The sequence below is a fragment of the Denticeps clupeoides genome, chromosome 20, assembly GCF_900700375.1.
Source record: "Denticeps clupeoides chromosome 20, fDenClu1.1, whole genome shotgun sequence".
Classification (NCBI taxonomy): domain Eukaryota; kingdom Metazoa; phylum Chordata; class Actinopteri; order Clupeiformes; family Denticipitidae; genus Denticeps; species Denticeps clupeoides.
The window spans coordinates 12,263,143-12,281,767 of record NC_041726.1 but is presented as its reverse complement, the minus strand read 5'-3'; the positions used below and the strand labels follow the sequence as shown (position 1 = coordinate 12,281,767).

Sequence of the window (18,625 nt, the reverse complement as noted above, 5' to 3'; positions counted from 1 at the left end):
ATAGGCTACATAAATAAACACATTAAAACATGAGCATTCAGAATGGTACAAATCATCAACAAAACACAGGCCCTCCCACTAATAAATACAAATCTCCAAATGCCAATTCATCAAGAGAGACAGTTTAAAGCTTTTGGTCTAAAATCATCATCGTCACCATCATCAACATTTCGTAAGGATTTTCATAGTTTTTTTTTTGTATTTTTTTTTTTACATAAGCAATACATAAGCAGAACATAGATTTTTTTTTTATTCCTACAAAATCTATCGAAGCACTAACAGGTACATTCCCTCTAAAGGTGTATGTCAACTTTAATGTCAGTTGATTATGAGTCCCGCCCCCAACCGATCCCACCCCAACAACCCCACCCACCCACTCACCCACCCCACATTTCTCGTTGGTTTCTATATGTGTCCATGTACACTTCTGCGTGTGAGGGCTTTCGTGACTGTCTAACACTGAACGACAAAGAATGTACTGGGTACTTCTGGTTTGGTTTGGCTAAATATGCTGGAGAATACCTTCCATCTGAGCTGACACACACACACACACTAACACACACACACACAATCTCACCAAGAAACTTAGCACCTTCTGATCCTTTCCACCCATTGTGCATTGGTTTGGTTGCTATTTGGTTTGGTTCTGTAAGTAAAAGATACACTTCTTCTCTTTTGGTATTCAGGTTTGGCTTATTCTCAGCTCATGACATTCTCGATCAAATAAACACTTTTTTGGAAGCTACATTTTCACAGTATTATTTTTCAGACCACCTGATGATAAAAAAACAACCCAGCACAACGAAAAGAATGACAAAAAGCATGAAAAGAGGCAACGTGTCACTCCCAGACACCCAGAGAAGGAAAGCCATAAGATGGATTCGTACAGTATAGACAGACGGGCCGAGAGGGAATGAAAAGAAAAAAGAACAGAAAAAATTATATATAGATATAGTTTCAGGAGGTCAGTTCAGCGAGGTCACTCCATCCAGGACGAAAGAGAGTAGGTGTCGAGGTCATCAACAGGACAGAGGGAGCCGGGGAGGGTGATGGAGTGCAGGGACCGGTCCGTCAATCAACGTGCCGAGGTGTGGACAGTCCATGACAGACAGACCGTCCCCGCGTTCTCACCCCCCCATCCTTCTTGACATCCTCTTCGTCCGCTAATTTTTGGTTTTACAATTTGGTTCAGTTGTTCACGTTTTTCGTGTGTCCGTCTACGCTTGGTTTGATTTGGTTTACGTGGTCATTTTTGGTATTGAAACCCATGTTTCTGCATAAAAAAAAAAAAAAGAAAACAGCCAACCTCCATTTCCAAGGCGTTCCGTTACGTCCCCTTGCACGTTTCCGCCGGGTCCTCCTTGCCTTTGGCATCTCAAGCTTGTCTTCCACTCGCACCTTCATTTCATCCTTTTCTCTCTTTTTTTTTGGCCCTTTGATCATATCTTTCGGAGGCACAGGAGAGGGGCAGAGGGGATGGGGGGAGTTGGAGGAGGGGGACTTCTTTTTTTGGTCTGTTCTTTTGTGTTTATTGTTATTATTATTATTATTATTATTATTAATAACACGGCTGAGGTCTCGTCTGAACACTTGTTCCCCAACACTTAGCGGTTGGACAAACGCTTTGGTATCCAAGAGAGTGAGCTGGAGAGTCTGGATGAAAGATGAGCTGAGGCGTGGACGACAAAGACCAGAGGAGGCTTGTGCTTTTCCGACTAGTAACGAAGCCCGGATGCTGGTCCGGATTTTCATTCTCCGATTTGTAATGCAGTATCTGTTTGTGTGTCTACGCTTTGGATGCAGGTAGCTCACGTTGGAATGCAGAAAAGCACGGCTGAGAACAAGGCCCTCCTTTAGTCTTTGCCGCTAAATGCCGTATGATTACTAAAACAAAGCTGCTGTGAGCTGTACTCACTGTACATGAAAGGCTGATGATGAATGAATGGATGAAAGGACGAAACTTGTGAAACGTGACATTCCCAAATCACGTCACAGTTGAAAGGGAGCGAGCCCAGAAAGCTACTAGCAGAGGTAGATTGATAGACATGGGTTCAGTGGGGAAAAAAACAAAATCATACAAATCAAAATATAGTTGAACATTTAAATGCGAACCATAAAAAATATACAATGGCTATTATAAAAATATAAACAAAATATGATCAAAAGAAAATAACTTTATAAAAAATGAGGAATGTTTTTGGTTGTTGTAGTTGATGTCCTGACCCTAGTATCGGTCAGTTTTTAAAGTCTTTTTAAGTAAAGCTTTTCACTCCGTTTCTTTTTGGTTTCGGTTTTTGGTATTTTGGTTTTGGAGATTTTGGCATGTTTGTCTTTTTTTATAGTCCTTTATGTTTTCCAGTTTTTTTATTTTTGGTTTAAACTTCCATTCTTCGCTTTTTTCCATGCCACTCATCTTTCAGTCACATTTTGGTGTTTTGTCCCTGCCCTCTTTTTATCCATCCATCCATTTTAAAGAAAAGTCTTTTTGTTCCGAGAGAAAAATGTACATTATCATTCACAGACAACAAAAATCTCCACAGTGCCACCTCTCCACACTGAATAGATGGATCTTTTTTGGTTTAAAACTCCCCCCATTCTTTAGTTCTCTCCTCCTCTCCACTCTCCCTTGCTCTCTCCTTCTCTCTCTTTCAATCTGTATTTTTTGGCATGGAAAGACTCTGCGAGAGAGAGAGCAAAAGTGAGAAACAGAGGGAGTGAGAGATGGCTTTGGTTGAAAAGGTGAGGATTTTCTTTGTGTTACTTGACTCCTCCTTCTCCTCCTCCTACGCATAAAGTGATAGGGCATGTTGAACATCACTCAGCTATGGTTCCTCCCAAAGGAGGGGGCGAGGCTTCGCTGAAGGAGCAGAAGGAGGCGGGGCTCGAGCAGGGAGAGGCGGAGCAGGAGTCGGGGCTCATGGCTCCAGAGCTTGGAGGCGGGGATACTCGGCCGGTGGTGACCAGTCCCATGCCAACCCCTGTGGCCATGGGCAGGAGGGTGGGCCGGTTGAGGAACAGGGAAGGGCGCAGGGCGCCCCCGCCCAGGATCACCTGACCTCTGGCCTCAAGAGCAGAACGTGGGATCTGTCCACCACTGGCAGCCAAGGCTGGAGAGGTGACAAGACAGCAAGAACACAAGAACATGAGCATCAACACACTGGGCGGATCCGTCAGTTACAAGTAGGATGGAGCGGTGATGAGGTGAGACACTGAGAGGCGGTGAAGGCCTAAGGACAGCAGTAGCTGCATCTTAACAGAACTAAAACTGGCAAATAAGACACAAGATGTTTTTGAAACGTCCACTTATATATATAGTAGGGCCCTATTTTGATGACGTATGATTTTGTTACATCCCCTAATTTACATAAAATGAACGTTTTATTTAAGAGAGCCAGAATAACCATTTTCTGAATTGCGCTGGACACGCCCATAAATGCTCTCTGTGCTTAATGCTATGTATCATGTTATCAGCAATATAGTATAGAAATGGACATTTCAGAAACATCTTATGACTTATTTGCCTGTTTTAGTTATCTTAAGATGCAGCTACTGCTTAAGCTATATCATCTTATGTTGGTCCAATGTTTCTTACATGAAGTAAAATAAAAAAATTGACACTTACTCTTTGAAGTGTGTAAATCTTCAGAACCCTAGTGGATTTTATCTTGATAATTAATTGCTGATTATTGGTCTTAAGTCCACTAATCAGGTGCGTTTCTCCGTGTAAAAGATGCTTCGCGTGAACGGGCACGTAACTGTTAAACCACGCAAGTCTTATTCGAATTGGTTACATTGATCTTAAAATACGGTGGCAAAAGATAAAGAATGGTTTGGTTAAAGATGGTCAGTTTTAGTGTAGACACACAGACTCACACGCACACAGACACACACACACACACACACACACAGAACACACACAATTTGTTCAAATGGATATGATGGGATGAGATGGACATATAAAACACAGTCATTTCATCCCTCTTATGTCTTGGCTTTTAACTCTCTCCTCCCAACAGTTGCTCCTTTTTTTCTTTCGTCTTCTCTCTAAAATCTGCAGCTCTCTGTAATGCACCCATAAACCTCTTCTGAGCTGGGCACATCTGAAAAATGTCTTTGCGGTTCCTGCTCAGAGTATTTCCCTCACCCCATGGTTACGTCTTTTCAAATGAACTCACCGGCCGGCTTTTACTCCGCTAAGAGCCCCTCTCGCTTTGTATCGGCCTCCCCCCAGATTACCCAGGCAAACTACAGGCTGCCGAGGGGAATAAATAAAAGGCCCGTGTGGTGCAGGAACAGCGCTTGTCTTTTTTATTTTGCTGCTCAAATGTTCGAATGAAGGCAAACCTCTGATGTGCCAGCAGCTGACTTTAATTCATATCTTTAACCGGCAAATTAAACATTGTGGATTACCTTAATTGACCCCAACAAACAGTTTTCAACATGCTGCAATGACTAAGGCCTCAGCTCTCAACTGGTTCTCCTTAGTTATTACTGGCACTTAGTTATTATTCTAACCTTGGTGTTGTACAGTTAACATCATCACTATTTGCAGTTGATGACAGTCAAAAATTATATTCATATAAAAAGCAATATTCATATAAAGAATAAAATTGCCGGTCATAATGGTGGTACTTGGAGACCCAAACAGTTTTCAGGGTGTTTGAGACCCACTGGTAGAAGACCTACAGAAGACCTGTCCAGTTTTTTTCTGCATTATCAGAAATGTAGGGAAATGTTAGCTTGGTCATTTGCGTCTTGGGCTTCCTTGAGCTTGATCTTAGCTATATAAAGTCCTGCCCTTCCCGGAAACAGCCACTACAGATATACAGACCATGTAGCCCATCCTGTTTTTTTCCCCAGCTACTTTCTCCCCCCCGCCAAACACACACCTTGCATCGTAGCCAGGGGGTTGCTGCTGATGAGGGCGTGGTTCATCCCTGTGCTTACTCCCATCATTGTGCTCCTAGAATGTGTATGGGTCCACACACACACATACATTTACACACACACACACACACACACACACCATTCACACATGCAGCGGCATAGCAGTCATATTTAGAGGCCATGATGTTAATTTGGATTGCCGGTCAGGTTAAGTATCAAAAGTCTTGTGTGGGGGAAGAAAGCAGAAAAGCAAGACAAAAGCAGGCAGAGGATTGTGGAATTATTGTGCAATCAAATCTCTGCTTAGTTCACACAGCGAGGTGAGGTTCAAGTAGGTTAATAGGTGGAATGCAAACCAGTAGGTCAAGACCTACTTTCAAGAAGACAAGCTGGCACAAAGAAAAAGGCTGATCAGCGTGTAAATACTGTAACCGTTGCCAGGAAGTGTGCCTCCGAGTGTGTGGGGGCGCAAGATATGAGGCCTGATTGCAGTAGGTGGTGCCACTACTTACCCTGTGCTGAGGCCAGGGCTACTCAGGCCAGGAGGAGTGGGGCTTAAGCTGCTCTGTGGAGGCGGAGTCACAGAACTGGGGGCGGAGCTCATGGCTAGATGGCCACTGGCGTTCAGCGGGCAGGCCGCAGAGGGGGTCGGACTGGTTGCTGGGGAGGGACGAAGGAGGGAGGATAGTTTGGGAGAGTCCCAGGTTTACCCATAGCTCTACATCTTATTTTCTAGAAAACGCGAGGCTGGCCTTAATCTAAGAGTCATGAACTATATTACGTGTAAAGATTTTTTCAAAACAGCCTTTACCTGTTGTGCTGAGGCCGGGGGCGGCCTGGGTCAGCCCCTGGCTGGACATCTGTGGTGCAAGACAGAGCGAAAGAGAAGAAAAGAAGCGGGCGTTACTCTTAGACAAGCTGGTGGGCAACACACAGTAAACAGGTCTGTTTGGTGTAGGAGTTTGCCTCGGGGCAACAGATGAAAAAAAAAGCTTTAGACTACAAAGTTTCACATCCAGACCCCAGCGTAACAGCTACAACCTAAAACCCATCCTGGAGCCGACCCATTAGCTCATAGCGCGATGGCAGGATTCACATCAAAGGCGGCAAAGGCTTGCCTTTTCACCTAAATGTCAGCATGACACCTAGACCACATAGGAGCTATTTAAAAAAAAAAGGTCGAGATGCAGCTTTGAATCAGAACTAAAGGGTTTAGGTATCATCAAAAACACTGTGAAGTCTGACGGTGGAATATAAACCAACATCGGAAGATAGGCATGGCATAGAGGTTGGAGGCTAGGATTTTCTCAAGGCAATATTCATACTAACATTGCTTATCGACACTGATTCTTCTCAACTCAACTCTCCACAAAGTCATGACATGATATAATAAAACAACAAAAATTAAAACTGAGCAGGAATGCTGTACTCTTCCAGTTAACACACACACACACACATAAGTGATTTTAATATTTCCATTATCTTATCTTTTAATTGCCAATACCCATCCCTAATAAGGACCATAGGACACGTGGTAGGCGGAGTGTGGGGTGGTCGTACCATGTGTGGGCTGTAGCAGGGGGGCTTGTGGGTGGTGGGGGCGGGCTGACTGGGCAGGGGTGGGGTGGCACTGGAGGGGTTGATGCGTTTCTCTTTCTGCCGACGGTTGCAGAACCAGACCCTGATCACCTCCTTCTCCATGTTGAGCTGCTCAGCCATCAGCAGGATCTCCTCTGAGGTAGGCTTCTGGTTCTGATGGAGCGGGATGAGCCGTCGTCATCATCATTAACACACATAAATTTAGCTATACCTTGTTTATGAAAAGTTAGAGCCAACAGTCCTGCTTCATTTTTGGCTGGGTGGTGGACCACACTCTACCCAACACTGTGTATAAAACAAAGCTGGTCAATCCTGATAGAACTAAAACAAATGCAGCGACACCAACACACCACTCTATTGAGAGTGATCTGTTGAAAATGGCTGCACCACTGATCATTTTATGATGAAGCTAGAACATTGGAAGAGCCATGGAAGAGCACGGCTCAGAGAAACATGAAGGGAGAAGGTCAGCAGGCTGAGGGTCTGACCGTGATGAAGTTGCGCTCTAAGATCACGCGGACGTTGGTCTCAATGCTGGTGCGTTTCTTCCTGCGTCGCCCGGGCAACCCCTCAAGGCCCACCAGGGGGGAGGACAGGGAGCTGGGACTGGGCAGCATGCTGTCTATCGCCATGGTTTCTGCCACGAGGGGTGGGAGAGGGGTAAATATTCAGCGGACGTAAAAAAAAACAAACAACCAGAGCAGTACACTTATCATCCACGCATGCTTGCACAAGTCACTTATGAACTTTAATTTTCCCAATCTGTAAAACTCACCAGCATCACTCAGCCACTTCTCTAGGAGCGGCTTGAGTTTGCACATGTTCTTGAAGCTCAGGTTGAGTGCCTCGAAGCGGGAGATGGTGGTCTGGCTGAAATCGTTGCCATAAAGCTTCCCCATGGCCATGCCCACGTCGCCCTGTCAATGAGAAAAACGCAGGCTACAGGTTTGCACAGCAATGCAAGAGCATACAAAGTTCATGAATAAAAATCCTTTGATCCATGTTACAATCTGTGGTAAAACAGTGGTTATTGTGAAACTCTCGGATAATTTTAAGTTGCACTGCTGACTCGCCCCCACTATTGTGCTAGCAAAGACTACCTAGCAAATGACAATTTTAGAAAAATGAAACTATTTCTTCTGCTTTAAAGGTGCATTCAGCAACATTGACATACCTGTGTGAATCCCAGCTTGATCCTGCGCTGTTTGAAGGTGCGGGCGAACTGCTCCAGCTCCTCCAGGTCACTGGGTTCCTCTGCATGCTGAGCGGCGGAGGTCATGGGGCTGGAGGAATGGGCAGCAGCCGCCCCACTCTCCACGCTCTTCTCTCTCTGTAAGGACCAGCGCAGGGCCTTAACAAGGTGCTGACAAAAATGTGTAAAAAGTACAGAAGCTGGTTTGCTAATTCGGACCCATGGATGTAGAAGTGACATGTGGAATGTGGTGGTAAGTGTACCTGTGCTTGAAGCCCTAGTCTGGGTGGAGTGGTTAGCAGACCCCCTTGGCTTTGCTGAGGTAGTGGAATTAAATTTGGTGTCGATAGCAAACCTGTAAATAAAAAAAAATTATACAGACGATCGTTTTAATCCCATTTGTGGAAAAAAAAAACAGTCATTTTGAGGCTGGGAGAAACACACACTCCTACCCTGCTGGCCCTGCTGACCCTGAGCCTGGGGCAGAAGAAACTGGGCTGGAGACTGCAGGGGGTGGCCGGGCATCAGAACCAGCTGCTGTAGCTGCAACAGCTGCTGAATATCCTGCAGCAGAGAGAGAGAGAGAGAAAGGGATGGAAAGAGACCAGAAGAGGGATCGGTGCGATTAATTTAATATTTCATATGGGTAACCAATTAATCAGCAAACATCAGCCACTGATCGTAAAATATCGGTAAGTTGTTATAAGTGAACAGAATGGGTCTGGTTGCATTGGATGCTTTATGATCATCAGAATGGTTTAAGTAATCTGCATAAATCCATACAATTTACAATTTACAGTAGTTACATGGACAGTCCCACTGGAGACACTCAGGGTTAAGTGTCTTACTCAGGGACACGATGGTAGTAAGTGGGGTTTGAACCTGTGACTTTGTGGTCTTCTGGTTCATAGGTGAGTGTCTTACTCACTATGATACTACCACACATATCTGCCCTGAGGATTTCCCTGTGGATCCAACTACTAGAGGCCAAGGAAACTTAGGGAAACTGATGAGAAAGGAAAGAGATGGATGCTGCACTAATTTGTGTTATCTGTTGAAAGGAGGCTGTTTAAATCGTCCAGAATGAGGAAGTATGGTGCATGACAGCAGGCCATCATTGGCTACTCCCAAAACAGTCATCATCTGGATACCATAAAAAAAGTTTTTTTTGCAAATTTGCTTCGTATATTAGTGAACATGCCTCATGCCCTAAGGCTATTCGAGCACCATGAAAACAAGGCCCTTACAGTTTACACGCTGTGGTTGCAGGTACCACAGTTCTCTCCTATTGAATCTGGCCTCAAACACCAGAATCAAGCATTAGGACCACAATGTGGCCCGGGTAACACGGGGTTAAGTGTTTTGCTCAGGGCCGCTACAGCAGTTAGAGGATTTGTGTGGTTCATGCTTACAGAAACAGGGTTTAGCTGGTCGATGGCTGAACATTTTCACCAATCACCATGCCTGTGAGAGGTGGGCTGTACCTGTGCCGTCAGCTGGATTGGCTGGGAAAGTGCCAGCTGGGGTGGGGGAGGGGCTTGGGCAGTGGCCTGCTCGGGTTTGGCCTGTGGCTGCGCCTGCGGCGGCTGCTGACTGGCTTTGTGGGCCTGATTGGCAGCGGCGGCGGCATGGGCGGCGTGGGCCGCGTTGGACTGTTGCACGGCCGCGGCCAGGAGCTGAGCCTGTGCCTGCTGCAACAGCAGCTGCTGCTGCGCAGGCAAGAGGGCGGCCAGCTGCACGAGGAAGGTGGAAGAAACAGACAGGGAAGAAAAGAAGAGGTGGAGAAGCAGAGAATGGAGAGAAGGGGCGGGGTTGATTAAGAAATGAGCGAAAGGTCAAATAGAGCAGGAAGAAGAGGTAGAGCAGATCAGGTGATCAAAGAAATAAGAAAATAAAGAATGTACGGAATTAGCCAGTCACGAGCAGAACAGCAGCAGGAAACGATTCAAGCAGCTAAGCACCTAAACATTTCTCCTGTTTTACATTCTGGAACCACATTATTTATATTTAGAATCATCAGTGATATTAATTATTTATGATAAGCAACGTCACTTACACTCAGCTGTACTCTACTGTTCCTTATTATAAAAAAAAAATGAAGTTTATCTATAAGGATTTACCAGTCAATGTTCTCAAAATAAAAAAAATATATAAAGTCATCTGATAAACTGCATACAACTAAAGTCCACGATGGGGATCTTTTACTCTTTCAACATCACCCAAGCGCTTGGTTGGAAAGTGGATTGTACATATGAGGAGTTTACCCCGGCCAGTTGGCTGCCCGCTAGCATAAGCTGTGTGTGGGGCAGGGCAGTCTGGGTCGGGGCTGGGACAGGACCAGGGGCTGAGATGTGTGCGCTGGGCATCTCTGAACTGTCCTCTGATTTGGTCTGAGAAAGAGAGGAAAAAAGGAGAAAAGCAAGAAAACACACACACACACACACACACACGCAGTATGGTTAGAAAGGCATAGGTCGGCGGAAGATTACAGGATGTGGTAAAGGTGAGTGTAGATGCTCCAAAACCAGGCTGAATCACAGTGGAGATTACACCTCTTCTTAGAGAAGGAAAAAAATATATAGCTTGCTTATCAAATCAGGCTGCTTACTTGTATGGAAAATCTGTCTAATTACATACGTGTATTTAAAATATTAAAATACATGCTATTATATACATACATACAGGTTTACTACTACATGTTCTAAACATAGATTATAAACATTATTTACATCTCTGTAGCACAAAAAACATTTATAAAATGTTCAAATACACTATGATTAAAGGGTCTTTAGGACCATCTACTGTCTAAAATTTTTTTATATATTTTTTCAAAACCATTAAAACCAGGAAAAATATGTTTCAGAGCAATGATACAGTTTTGAATTCTGAGAAAAAAATCATTGTATAACCACTTTAAACAAATGTACATAATATTGCATTTAAAAATCAAAGAAATAATTAATTTTACCATTAGATTAAAATCTGTTATCAAATACTGTTATACAAGAAATGTTTGATATTTAATATTCAGAAAAAAGCTTGTCTGGCAATTCTAAAAATATGTATACTATGCATGTTGAACGATATCATTTAAATAAACTTTATTTTACAACAATAAATAAATAAATATCCCCATCATTTTACAACCTTTTCACAATAAATGTACAGTAACCTGTACTTCACACACAGATGAGCCTGTCATGTAATAACACCATTTCACACTGCAACTACACACTGCAATAAAATGGATAAACTATTAAAATAGATAGATGTAATGACTTATCAGACCGAACTGATGTTTACCATTCTCAGGTTGCGAGTTTAGGTGAGAGTTTATTCCTGATGCTCTATACGGCGCCGGCACGCCATCACTGGACGGCTGGTCTACCTCTCTTATTTCTCTCCTCCTCTGAAACTCTGTGTTCTTCCTGTTCTCTCCCTTCTTTCTCCCTGTCTGTGGCCTTTTTCATTCCTCCACTTGCCGGTCTGACCAGATCCGTCCGCATACCTACAGCTTGCTGCATGCCATCATATTTGCATATTAAATTGCGCTACAGGGAGCCTTTGGCAAATCCGAGCCGGCGCAACCACACCTCAATATTCCCAGTATGCGCCCCAATCCCGGCAGGTTACCTTAGTGTTGCTCAGGGCCGGAGACAGATGGAAGGGGCTCGCCTTCACAGACAGGACCTGCAGGTGAGGAGAACACTCAATATCAAACCCCTGGCATGGCAGCGGGGTCGCGGGTTGCGGTTGCAGCGAGGGTCCGCGCCAAATCGAATTAGATTCTGTCCGGGGTGAGAGGCGTGCAGGCCTTTTGTACTTGGCCGATGATGAGTCGATGAGCGAGAGTGAGTCACTCATCATTACTGACTTGGAAGCCTTTCGAGTGACTCAACCGAGCGTGCTGGCATGCATATCCGCTCCGTTCGCTTCCTTTCGCCTTTTCTCTGTATGGAACTTAATGCGTATCACGTTTACGTTTTAGAATCCCTACTCTATTCACTCAAACGCAAGTCTTCTGAGCAGATCAGTTCTGTGTGCATTTGAATAGATTTTTTCTCTGATTATGGTAATTTAATATATATTTAAAAAAAAAAATATATATATATATATATATATATATATATATATAGAGAGAGAGAGAGAGAGAGAGAGAGAGAGGGAGACTCACCTGTTCACTCGCCTCTGGACTGCTTCCCTCTGAGTCTGTGAGAAAGAACAGTGGCCACGTGCCCACCCATAAACACACACACACACACACACCCCCAACAAACACACAAAGGTCAGAGAGAAAACGCCTTAGGCAAGAGTCCACAGATGCCCACCAAGATAGCTGGGGGCATTGCCATACTTCACTGAAATACCAAAGGGCACTTAGCCTCGGGTGACCTCTCACACTCTCTTTTACTTTCACGGTGTGTGATTTTACATTTGTGTGTGTGTGTGTGTGTGTGTGTGTTGTACCTGTGACCTATAGAGACAGTAACACTGAGACCTCTTAAACTGACTTCACTGTTCTGCCTGGAAAATGGCAAGAAAAATGTGCCTTACCGAGACCATCGTAAGGTCATCAGGAAATATGTTCTGACTTAAAAGATGAATATCAATACTTCTCGAGTCTATTAAATACATTAACACGAGTCCCTTTCATAACGAGTCCCTTGTCAGCATTTCAGCCCCATAAACATTTACACACCTGTGCTGTCTACTGGAAATTCAGCACCGGGTCTCTCATCTTCTAATGGTTTGGACATCCTGATATCTGGAGATAAGAAGGAAGAAGGGAAAAAGAAACCGAGAGACAGAGAGAGAATTAGTGCATTTTTTTTTTTTTTTTTTTCGTTACAAGGCAGCAGGGTCTTCCCTCCATTCATGACATCCTTCACGCACTCCGACATGATCTCACGACAGCGCAGCAGGAATCTCTATGTGCCGCACGCAGATTGGAGGTGGTGAATATTACTCACGCATTAGTTAATTATCTCGGAGGCGGGCGGGAGCGCCGTTATTTTCCGATTTCCCATCGGCTGCCCATTGTCTCATCATTGTTTTTGTTTCCGTTATCTTCCATTGTCTCCGCTTATCAATCTCTCATTCTCTCCATCTAACACTACCCCGCCCGCCCCGTTATCTGCCGCTCACGTTCAGACGAATACAAATAAAGTTTACACACACACACACACACGCACACACTCACGCAGACACACACACGCAGACACACACAGGTGTCGCAGCTAACACAGGGACCAAGTAATCATGAGCAATCATATATATATATATAGTATAATAATATTAAATAGTCCAAATTACATTATCTTTAGTGTAGCATTAGTAATAATATTAATGATTCTGTAGATTGCAGTAACTATAGAAAGTCTTATAAATATATGATATTTGCCATTTTTTGCAGCAATCTTAATTTTTTTTTAATAATTCAGCAATAAGGTCTAATGTTTTATTTTACAACCGTGTGACTTCATACTATTTCTTACTAATAGTAATGAACTAAATACAGATGTATAATAAAATATGTACAACAGAAAAATACCGTATTGAGGGTTCTGTTTGAATTTTTTTAATGTTTGCTTTTATAGGACTAGGAGTAGAAATATATCATACATGCAGCGGTCATATAATATGAAGAAGGTGTGGAGCTTCACCCCTCCACCCACGGGCCTGTGACTCACTGGAATGTTTCTTTGAAGCTCCTCTGCTGACACTTTCGCCACAAATTCACCAAAACGGCCGTTCCACTACAGCGCCGTGGGTTTTTAATTTTTTGCATCGGTCACGTTATTCACCTGCTGACCTATGATTCACACCGATGTGCATTTTGAAATTTTTCACATAATATGCATACCACTCAGGTAAAAAACACACACACACACACACACACACACACAGAGCAAGACCTTGCTAATCAACGCTAGTCTATTTATAGCTGTTTATATCGAAAGAGCCGTGCTTTCATCGCCTCCGCAGTTCAGTTGCAATTTCACTCACTTTTACGATTGAAAATTGAAGGCGTGCAGGCGCCTATATGCTATGTCTGTAGTTATGACAACATGAATCAAGTGTCACAAATGGATGTGACCCGAATGGGCAAAATGGCAGCCATTCAGTGTACACTGTGTGACTTGATGATGTTAAAATGACTTGAACGAGTTGCCAATCGTTACCTCATATCCAGATTACTTTGGAGATTAAGGCTCGGTGTGCTGGGCTGAGAAGAAGTCAGAAGGCTCTCGTGTGGTCCACACTTACTCCATGGAGCGATTCATTTCCATTTAAATTTTAATTGAACCACTTGAACTGTGATTTTAATTTACAATATTAATGATTTTATTACTTATTATACTTACTAATTTATGTTTTGACCTGCTATTGACAAAAAGACATGATCACGGTTTGCAGATAAAACATGTACAGATGATATATTCTGTATATTTGGACTACTTCCACTCTGTTCTTTTCCAGCAGAGCATAACCTAACGTCAGATGTGAAGAATACGGGGAAAAAAACCGCATAAAAGATGCACGGCGCAGCTTTTTCTCCCTCTGGAGGCACGTTCATAATTTATGCTTCAGAGAGTATCAGTACTAGAGTAATATTACTTGTCAGCTTGATTTGATATCTTAGCATAAAGTTGGATTGGGGAATGCGGGCGCAGCAGTATGCTCTGCGGTACACAGCACTTTTTAATTCACACACACACACACACACGCTCGCCAACGTAAGCCTGCACACGTTTAAAGTAAGTAAAACGGCGGGTTTAACTGCAGCCTTACTCGTCCCCACGCGGTAACACACCCTCTACACGCCCTTTTCCAGGAGTGTGAGGCCTTGACCTTTCGAGGCGCCGCCGGTTTTGATGTCCTCTAATTAGTCGGTGCTAATTAACCCCTGAAGCCCCTCCCCGGGAGAGGCCGTCACGTTCTGATCGTCACAGGCTCTTACCTGGGATCCAGATGCCGGGGTGCACTGACATAGCGGCCATTTCTGCGCTTTAGAAGGTGGTCTTTACACGGTAACACCGGGAATCAGCGGTAAAAAGGAGATGCTGGCGAACGACCTCACCCGAGGCTGCGTTCAGCCTGTGAGAATCGGATCTTGAAACCTCAACTCGTAGATGTGATGATTAAAGACATCGCAAGAACATGAAAGAAGATGAAGAGACTAATGAACACAGTCGCTCTCAGTCACAGTCACTCTCTCCTCTCCACCCTCTTCCCCCCGCCCATGCGTGACACGCTTTTCTTTCAACACCCCCACGACACACACACACACACACACACACACACACACAGACACCACCACTGTTAAAAAAGAAAGAAACGGTCCCCTCCCCACATCCTGTCAGAGAGAGGTAGACTGAGAGAACGAGGAAGGAGGGTACAACGCGGCTTTCGGGAGTGGTGGTCTCGTGGGGAGGCGAGAAGTAGAACCCGGGCGGAGGTTAGGGTCAGATGGAAGAACAGAGAGGTGATGAGGTGGAGGACAGTGAGTGAAAGAGTGTAACCACTGGAAACTGCTGGGGTGGCTGGAAAGTGCTGATCACTGATCACAAGTCTGACAAACAAGCCTTTCTTTCTTTTTTTCATTCTTTCTTTCTTTCAAATGGTTTTCTCTAGACTGACGCCGTCAGTTTTAACATTTCCGAAAAGCGGACTTGCAGTAGCTGCATTTGGCCATTAGGTGGCAGCACCAACATGCTGGTCTGATGGCGGAAGGACCATAAAAACTATAAAAACACGTAACGGTGCAAATTGTATTTTCCATTATATCAAAATGTATTATGGGAAATTATATCCTTAAAATTTCTACGCTTTTTCATATTATCTTTTTTAAGAAACTTGCCCCAAAGCAGGACGCTCTGTGTGCTGCAGTGGTTTCTGTGTCTGGTGTAGTAACAACACAGACACCATCACCGGAACCAAACCACAGAGGGGTCTTCGGGCCCACAACAGCGGCCAGGAACCCATCCAATCCTCACTAATGGGCCCCAATATCCCCCAGCACCCCCTTCTCCTCCACATGATAGATCTGTCTCCTGGCTCAGCGCTGACAGAGGGGTCACAGTCAAGGGGTCCGGCGGAGGGGCCAGAGGGGGAGCAGGGGTCCTGCCCCAGCGACGCCTGTCAGGGGCCGGTGACAGACGGCGCGTGGGGTTTGTGCGCCGGCCAGAATGAGGGGGCCTGGTGGAAGGGGGAGAGCGTGCGTTGGGGTCAGAGGTCAGCACCATGCCTCGGCGGGGGGTAAGCGGGGGGCTCATCTGCGCCTCGTGCCCGGGCCCCTTCAGGCGGGGACGGGGGGGGGGTTGTGTTGGGGTCATCTCGAGTCCCTGATTTGCCGGACTGGAGACCGGACCGGCACAATCCTCCTTTTTTTTTTTATTTTATTGTACACCTGTAACACACCGCGATTCGGAAAAGCTGCCTTCCTTTCCCAAGTCAGGTCTGCGCCGCTGCAGGTGACCCGGTTTTAAACACAATGGGCCCCAACAATGGCCGCCTTCCCCGAGGGTTTAAAATTAGACCGGCGCGCCTCTCCACTGCGCCGCCGCGGTGGGGAACAGGAACAGGGGTTCGAGCTGCCTGGTCGACCTTGAGTAGGTGCTAATTGAGTTTGTGGTGAGACGCTGGGACGGGGAGGAGGGTTTTTTTTTTTTTTGGGGGTTGTTTACGCGCTCAAATGCACACGTGTGTGTTACAGCAAAACGTTTCATAGGTGAAAAGATACGGTAGAAAACGCATTTCCTTTGTACATTTCGCACACTTACATCAAAGCAGTGCCGCGGTTTTTCTGTCCATGAGAATAAATGTGAGGTTTGTAATCAAATTCAAAGCCTACCTGTGGTTATGAAACTCATATCAAGAGGCCTTTGCACCGAGAATATCAGCTTTTGCCTTCCAACAGGTGTTTTACACGTTCTTCGTCCGTCTGAAATCTGCGTGGTTGCTTGTACGTTGTGGAATTGTTACATGGAGGTTTATGTGATCTTGTTTAAGATTCGCCAGGGATGCAAAATTAATTTCAGTAAAAAAAAAAAGAAAAAAAGATCAATATCACCGATGATAATTTGACAATAAGTTGTCGGCCACTCGTGTGACTTGGTGCTTCGCTGTCTGCACCGCACCCTCCGTTTTTCCATCCTTCGGCGCGCCTTTTTCCCGCACAGGTGAAACCGTTCTGGTCAGTAGTGGCCCTGACATCACTGGACAGCGCTGCTCTCCAATAGGACACGGGCCCGTTGCCAGGCAACAGCGGCGAAAGACCACTGTACGTGTTTGTGTGTGTCTGTGTTAGCGGCACATGTGTGTTAATGAGGAATCGTACATGTGCGCGTGTTTTTATCGCCCATCAGTCACAGATATCTGTATTGTTGTTGTTTTTTTTGTCACTAGACGCCACATTTCAGACAATAAACACAGCGTTAATGTGCAGACACGTTTCAGAAAGATTCTGATCCTACAGTTGTGTGCACGGCTTGTGTGATTGTGCGGAAATACTTTGGTAAATTGCAATATGTCCGAGTGGGTGCATCTCAGGTAAATAAATATCTGTTGGTATCAGCTGCTGTGTGATTGTGTCTCTGGTGTGTTTGTGTGTATATAAGCGCCGTTGTGTACATTGTGTGTGAAAGCGCTGGTGTGTGTGTGTGTGTGTGTGTGTGTGTGTGTGCGAATGTGTCTCCAGAGTGTTTATTATATCCGATACAGTAGCTCTTTCCCGCACCACATATTTCTGGGCCGATCGATAGCTCTGACTCCCGACAAGACAATAATCGCACCTCCCTCCACCTCTCCGTCTTCACCATTATTACTAGCCTCCCTGGGGAGCAGGACGGAGGGATGGAGCAGGAGGAGAAGGGGGAGCAGGAAAGGCTCCGTCCCGTTTCTCCGTATGGATGGATGCGCGGTGGAGAGCGGGGTCCGGGTCCGCGGCATACTAACGGCTTTGGAGGAAGAGGATAAGAGGAGGGAATGAGGCAGCCCGGAGATGGAGGGATGTGGTGATAAAAGGATGAGAGGGATTGAGGAGTGACGGTGCATTCTAATTGGGCAATAAAGGCGAAGGATGTGCAGCCCAGACGCCTCTTTCTTTTATACGCTCTTTGTGTTTTTCTTTTTTATATATTTATATATATAGAAAAGTTCCTAATTTGAGCGAAGCGAATGCGGTTCCCGGTGAAAGTGCGCCTGTCAAAAACCTGGAGCGTCTCGGCCCGTAACAGCGGCCGCTAAGCAACTAACCGGCGTGATGTATGTGTTACGGTGGCCGCTAGATTGCCAGGCGTACGGGTCTATCGATTGGGCCGCTCTTAAATTGGCTCTCAATTAAAGCCAGCGCTTATTTGACCTCTTTCCCTTCCTTGTCATTCTCTTCCTGTCCCGTTAAATATCTCCCCCCGTCTTTTTTTTTTTTTTTTTTTACCCCGACACCTCCCCTGCAACCCCTGGGCACGTCCGTCCCTGTCTGTTTCCGAGTAATACCCCCCCCCCACTGTCCTCTGAAGCCGTCACCGCATCCTTTACCCTCGCTGCCTTGTTTAAACCTCGCAGGGCATCTTTCTTTCTTTCTTTTCACTTTCTTTTAACTCGCAGTCTCTTCCCCGCACCTCTCCGTTCGCACGGAGCGCCTCCTCTCGCCTCGCCTCGCCTCGCTCCTCGCACCCCTATCAATCGGCCTGTCGAGAAAAACGTCCGGGATGAATTATTCAGTCTATTTAGTCAAACACCATCAATAATATAAACACATGACACGGGTCGGAGTAAAGGGAGGGAGGGGGGGGGGAATTGACAGAAACGGAAGAAAAGGGGGAAGAAGAGGTGGAAAGCGGGAGAATAAGAGAGAAATAAGGGAGAGGAAAAAAAGGGGGGGTGGTGGTTGCGTTGGGGTTGGAGTGGAAGGGGGGTGGGGGTGGGGGTGGAAATTGGTCTGGC

General features: G+C 45.4%; 1 protein-coding gene across 6 annotated transcripts in view; it reads right to left on the bottom strand.

Annotated features, from left to right (window-relative positions):
• Nucleotides 1–401: 401 nt before the first annotated feature.
• Nucleotides 402–18,625, bottom strand: part of pou2f2a (POU class 2 homeobox 2a) — a 36,530-nt gene continuing 18,306 nt past the window's right edge. Inside the window, exons 2-16 of one of the 6 annotated variants that reach the window (XM_028963690.1) lie at nucleotides 12,378–12,443; nucleotides 11,853–11,887; nucleotides 11,312–11,368; nucleotides 9,943–10,068; nucleotides 9,163–9,411; nucleotides 8,131–8,242; nucleotides 7,942–8,033; nucleotides 7,661–7,849; nucleotides 7,262–7,403; nucleotides 6,975–7,123; nucleotides 6,448–6,639; nucleotides 5,699–5,747; nucleotides 5,400–5,547; nucleotides 4,890–4,963; nucleotides 402–3,107 (exon numbers count right to left, since the gene is read on the bottom strand). In XM_028963690.1, coding sequence (XP_028819523.1) covers nucleotides 2,815–3,107; nucleotides 4,890–4,963; nucleotides 5,400–5,547; nucleotides 5,699–5,747; nucleotides 6,448–6,639; nucleotides 6,975–7,123; nucleotides 7,262–7,403; nucleotides 7,661–7,849; nucleotides 7,942–8,033; nucleotides 8,131–8,242; nucleotides 9,163–9,411; nucleotides 9,943–10,068; nucleotides 11,312–11,368; nucleotides 11,853–11,887; nucleotides 12,378–12,443 — 1,973 coding nt within the window. In that variant the 3' untranslated portion in view covers nucleotides 402–2,814. Of the gene's footprint in view, nucleotides 3,108–4,889; nucleotides 4,964–5,399; nucleotides 5,548–5,698; nucleotides 5,748–6,447; nucleotides 6,640–6,974; nucleotides 7,124–7,261; nucleotides 7,404–7,660; nucleotides 7,850–7,941; nucleotides 8,034–8,130; nucleotides 8,243–9,162; nucleotides 9,412–9,942; nucleotides 10,069–10,981; nucleotides 11,282–11,311; nucleotides 11,369–11,852; nucleotides 11,888–12,377; nucleotides 12,444–18,625 lie in introns of those variants that run through there. The other 5 variants (XM_028963691.1, XM_028963692.1, XM_028963694.1 and 2 more) reach the window with 5 other exon arrangements.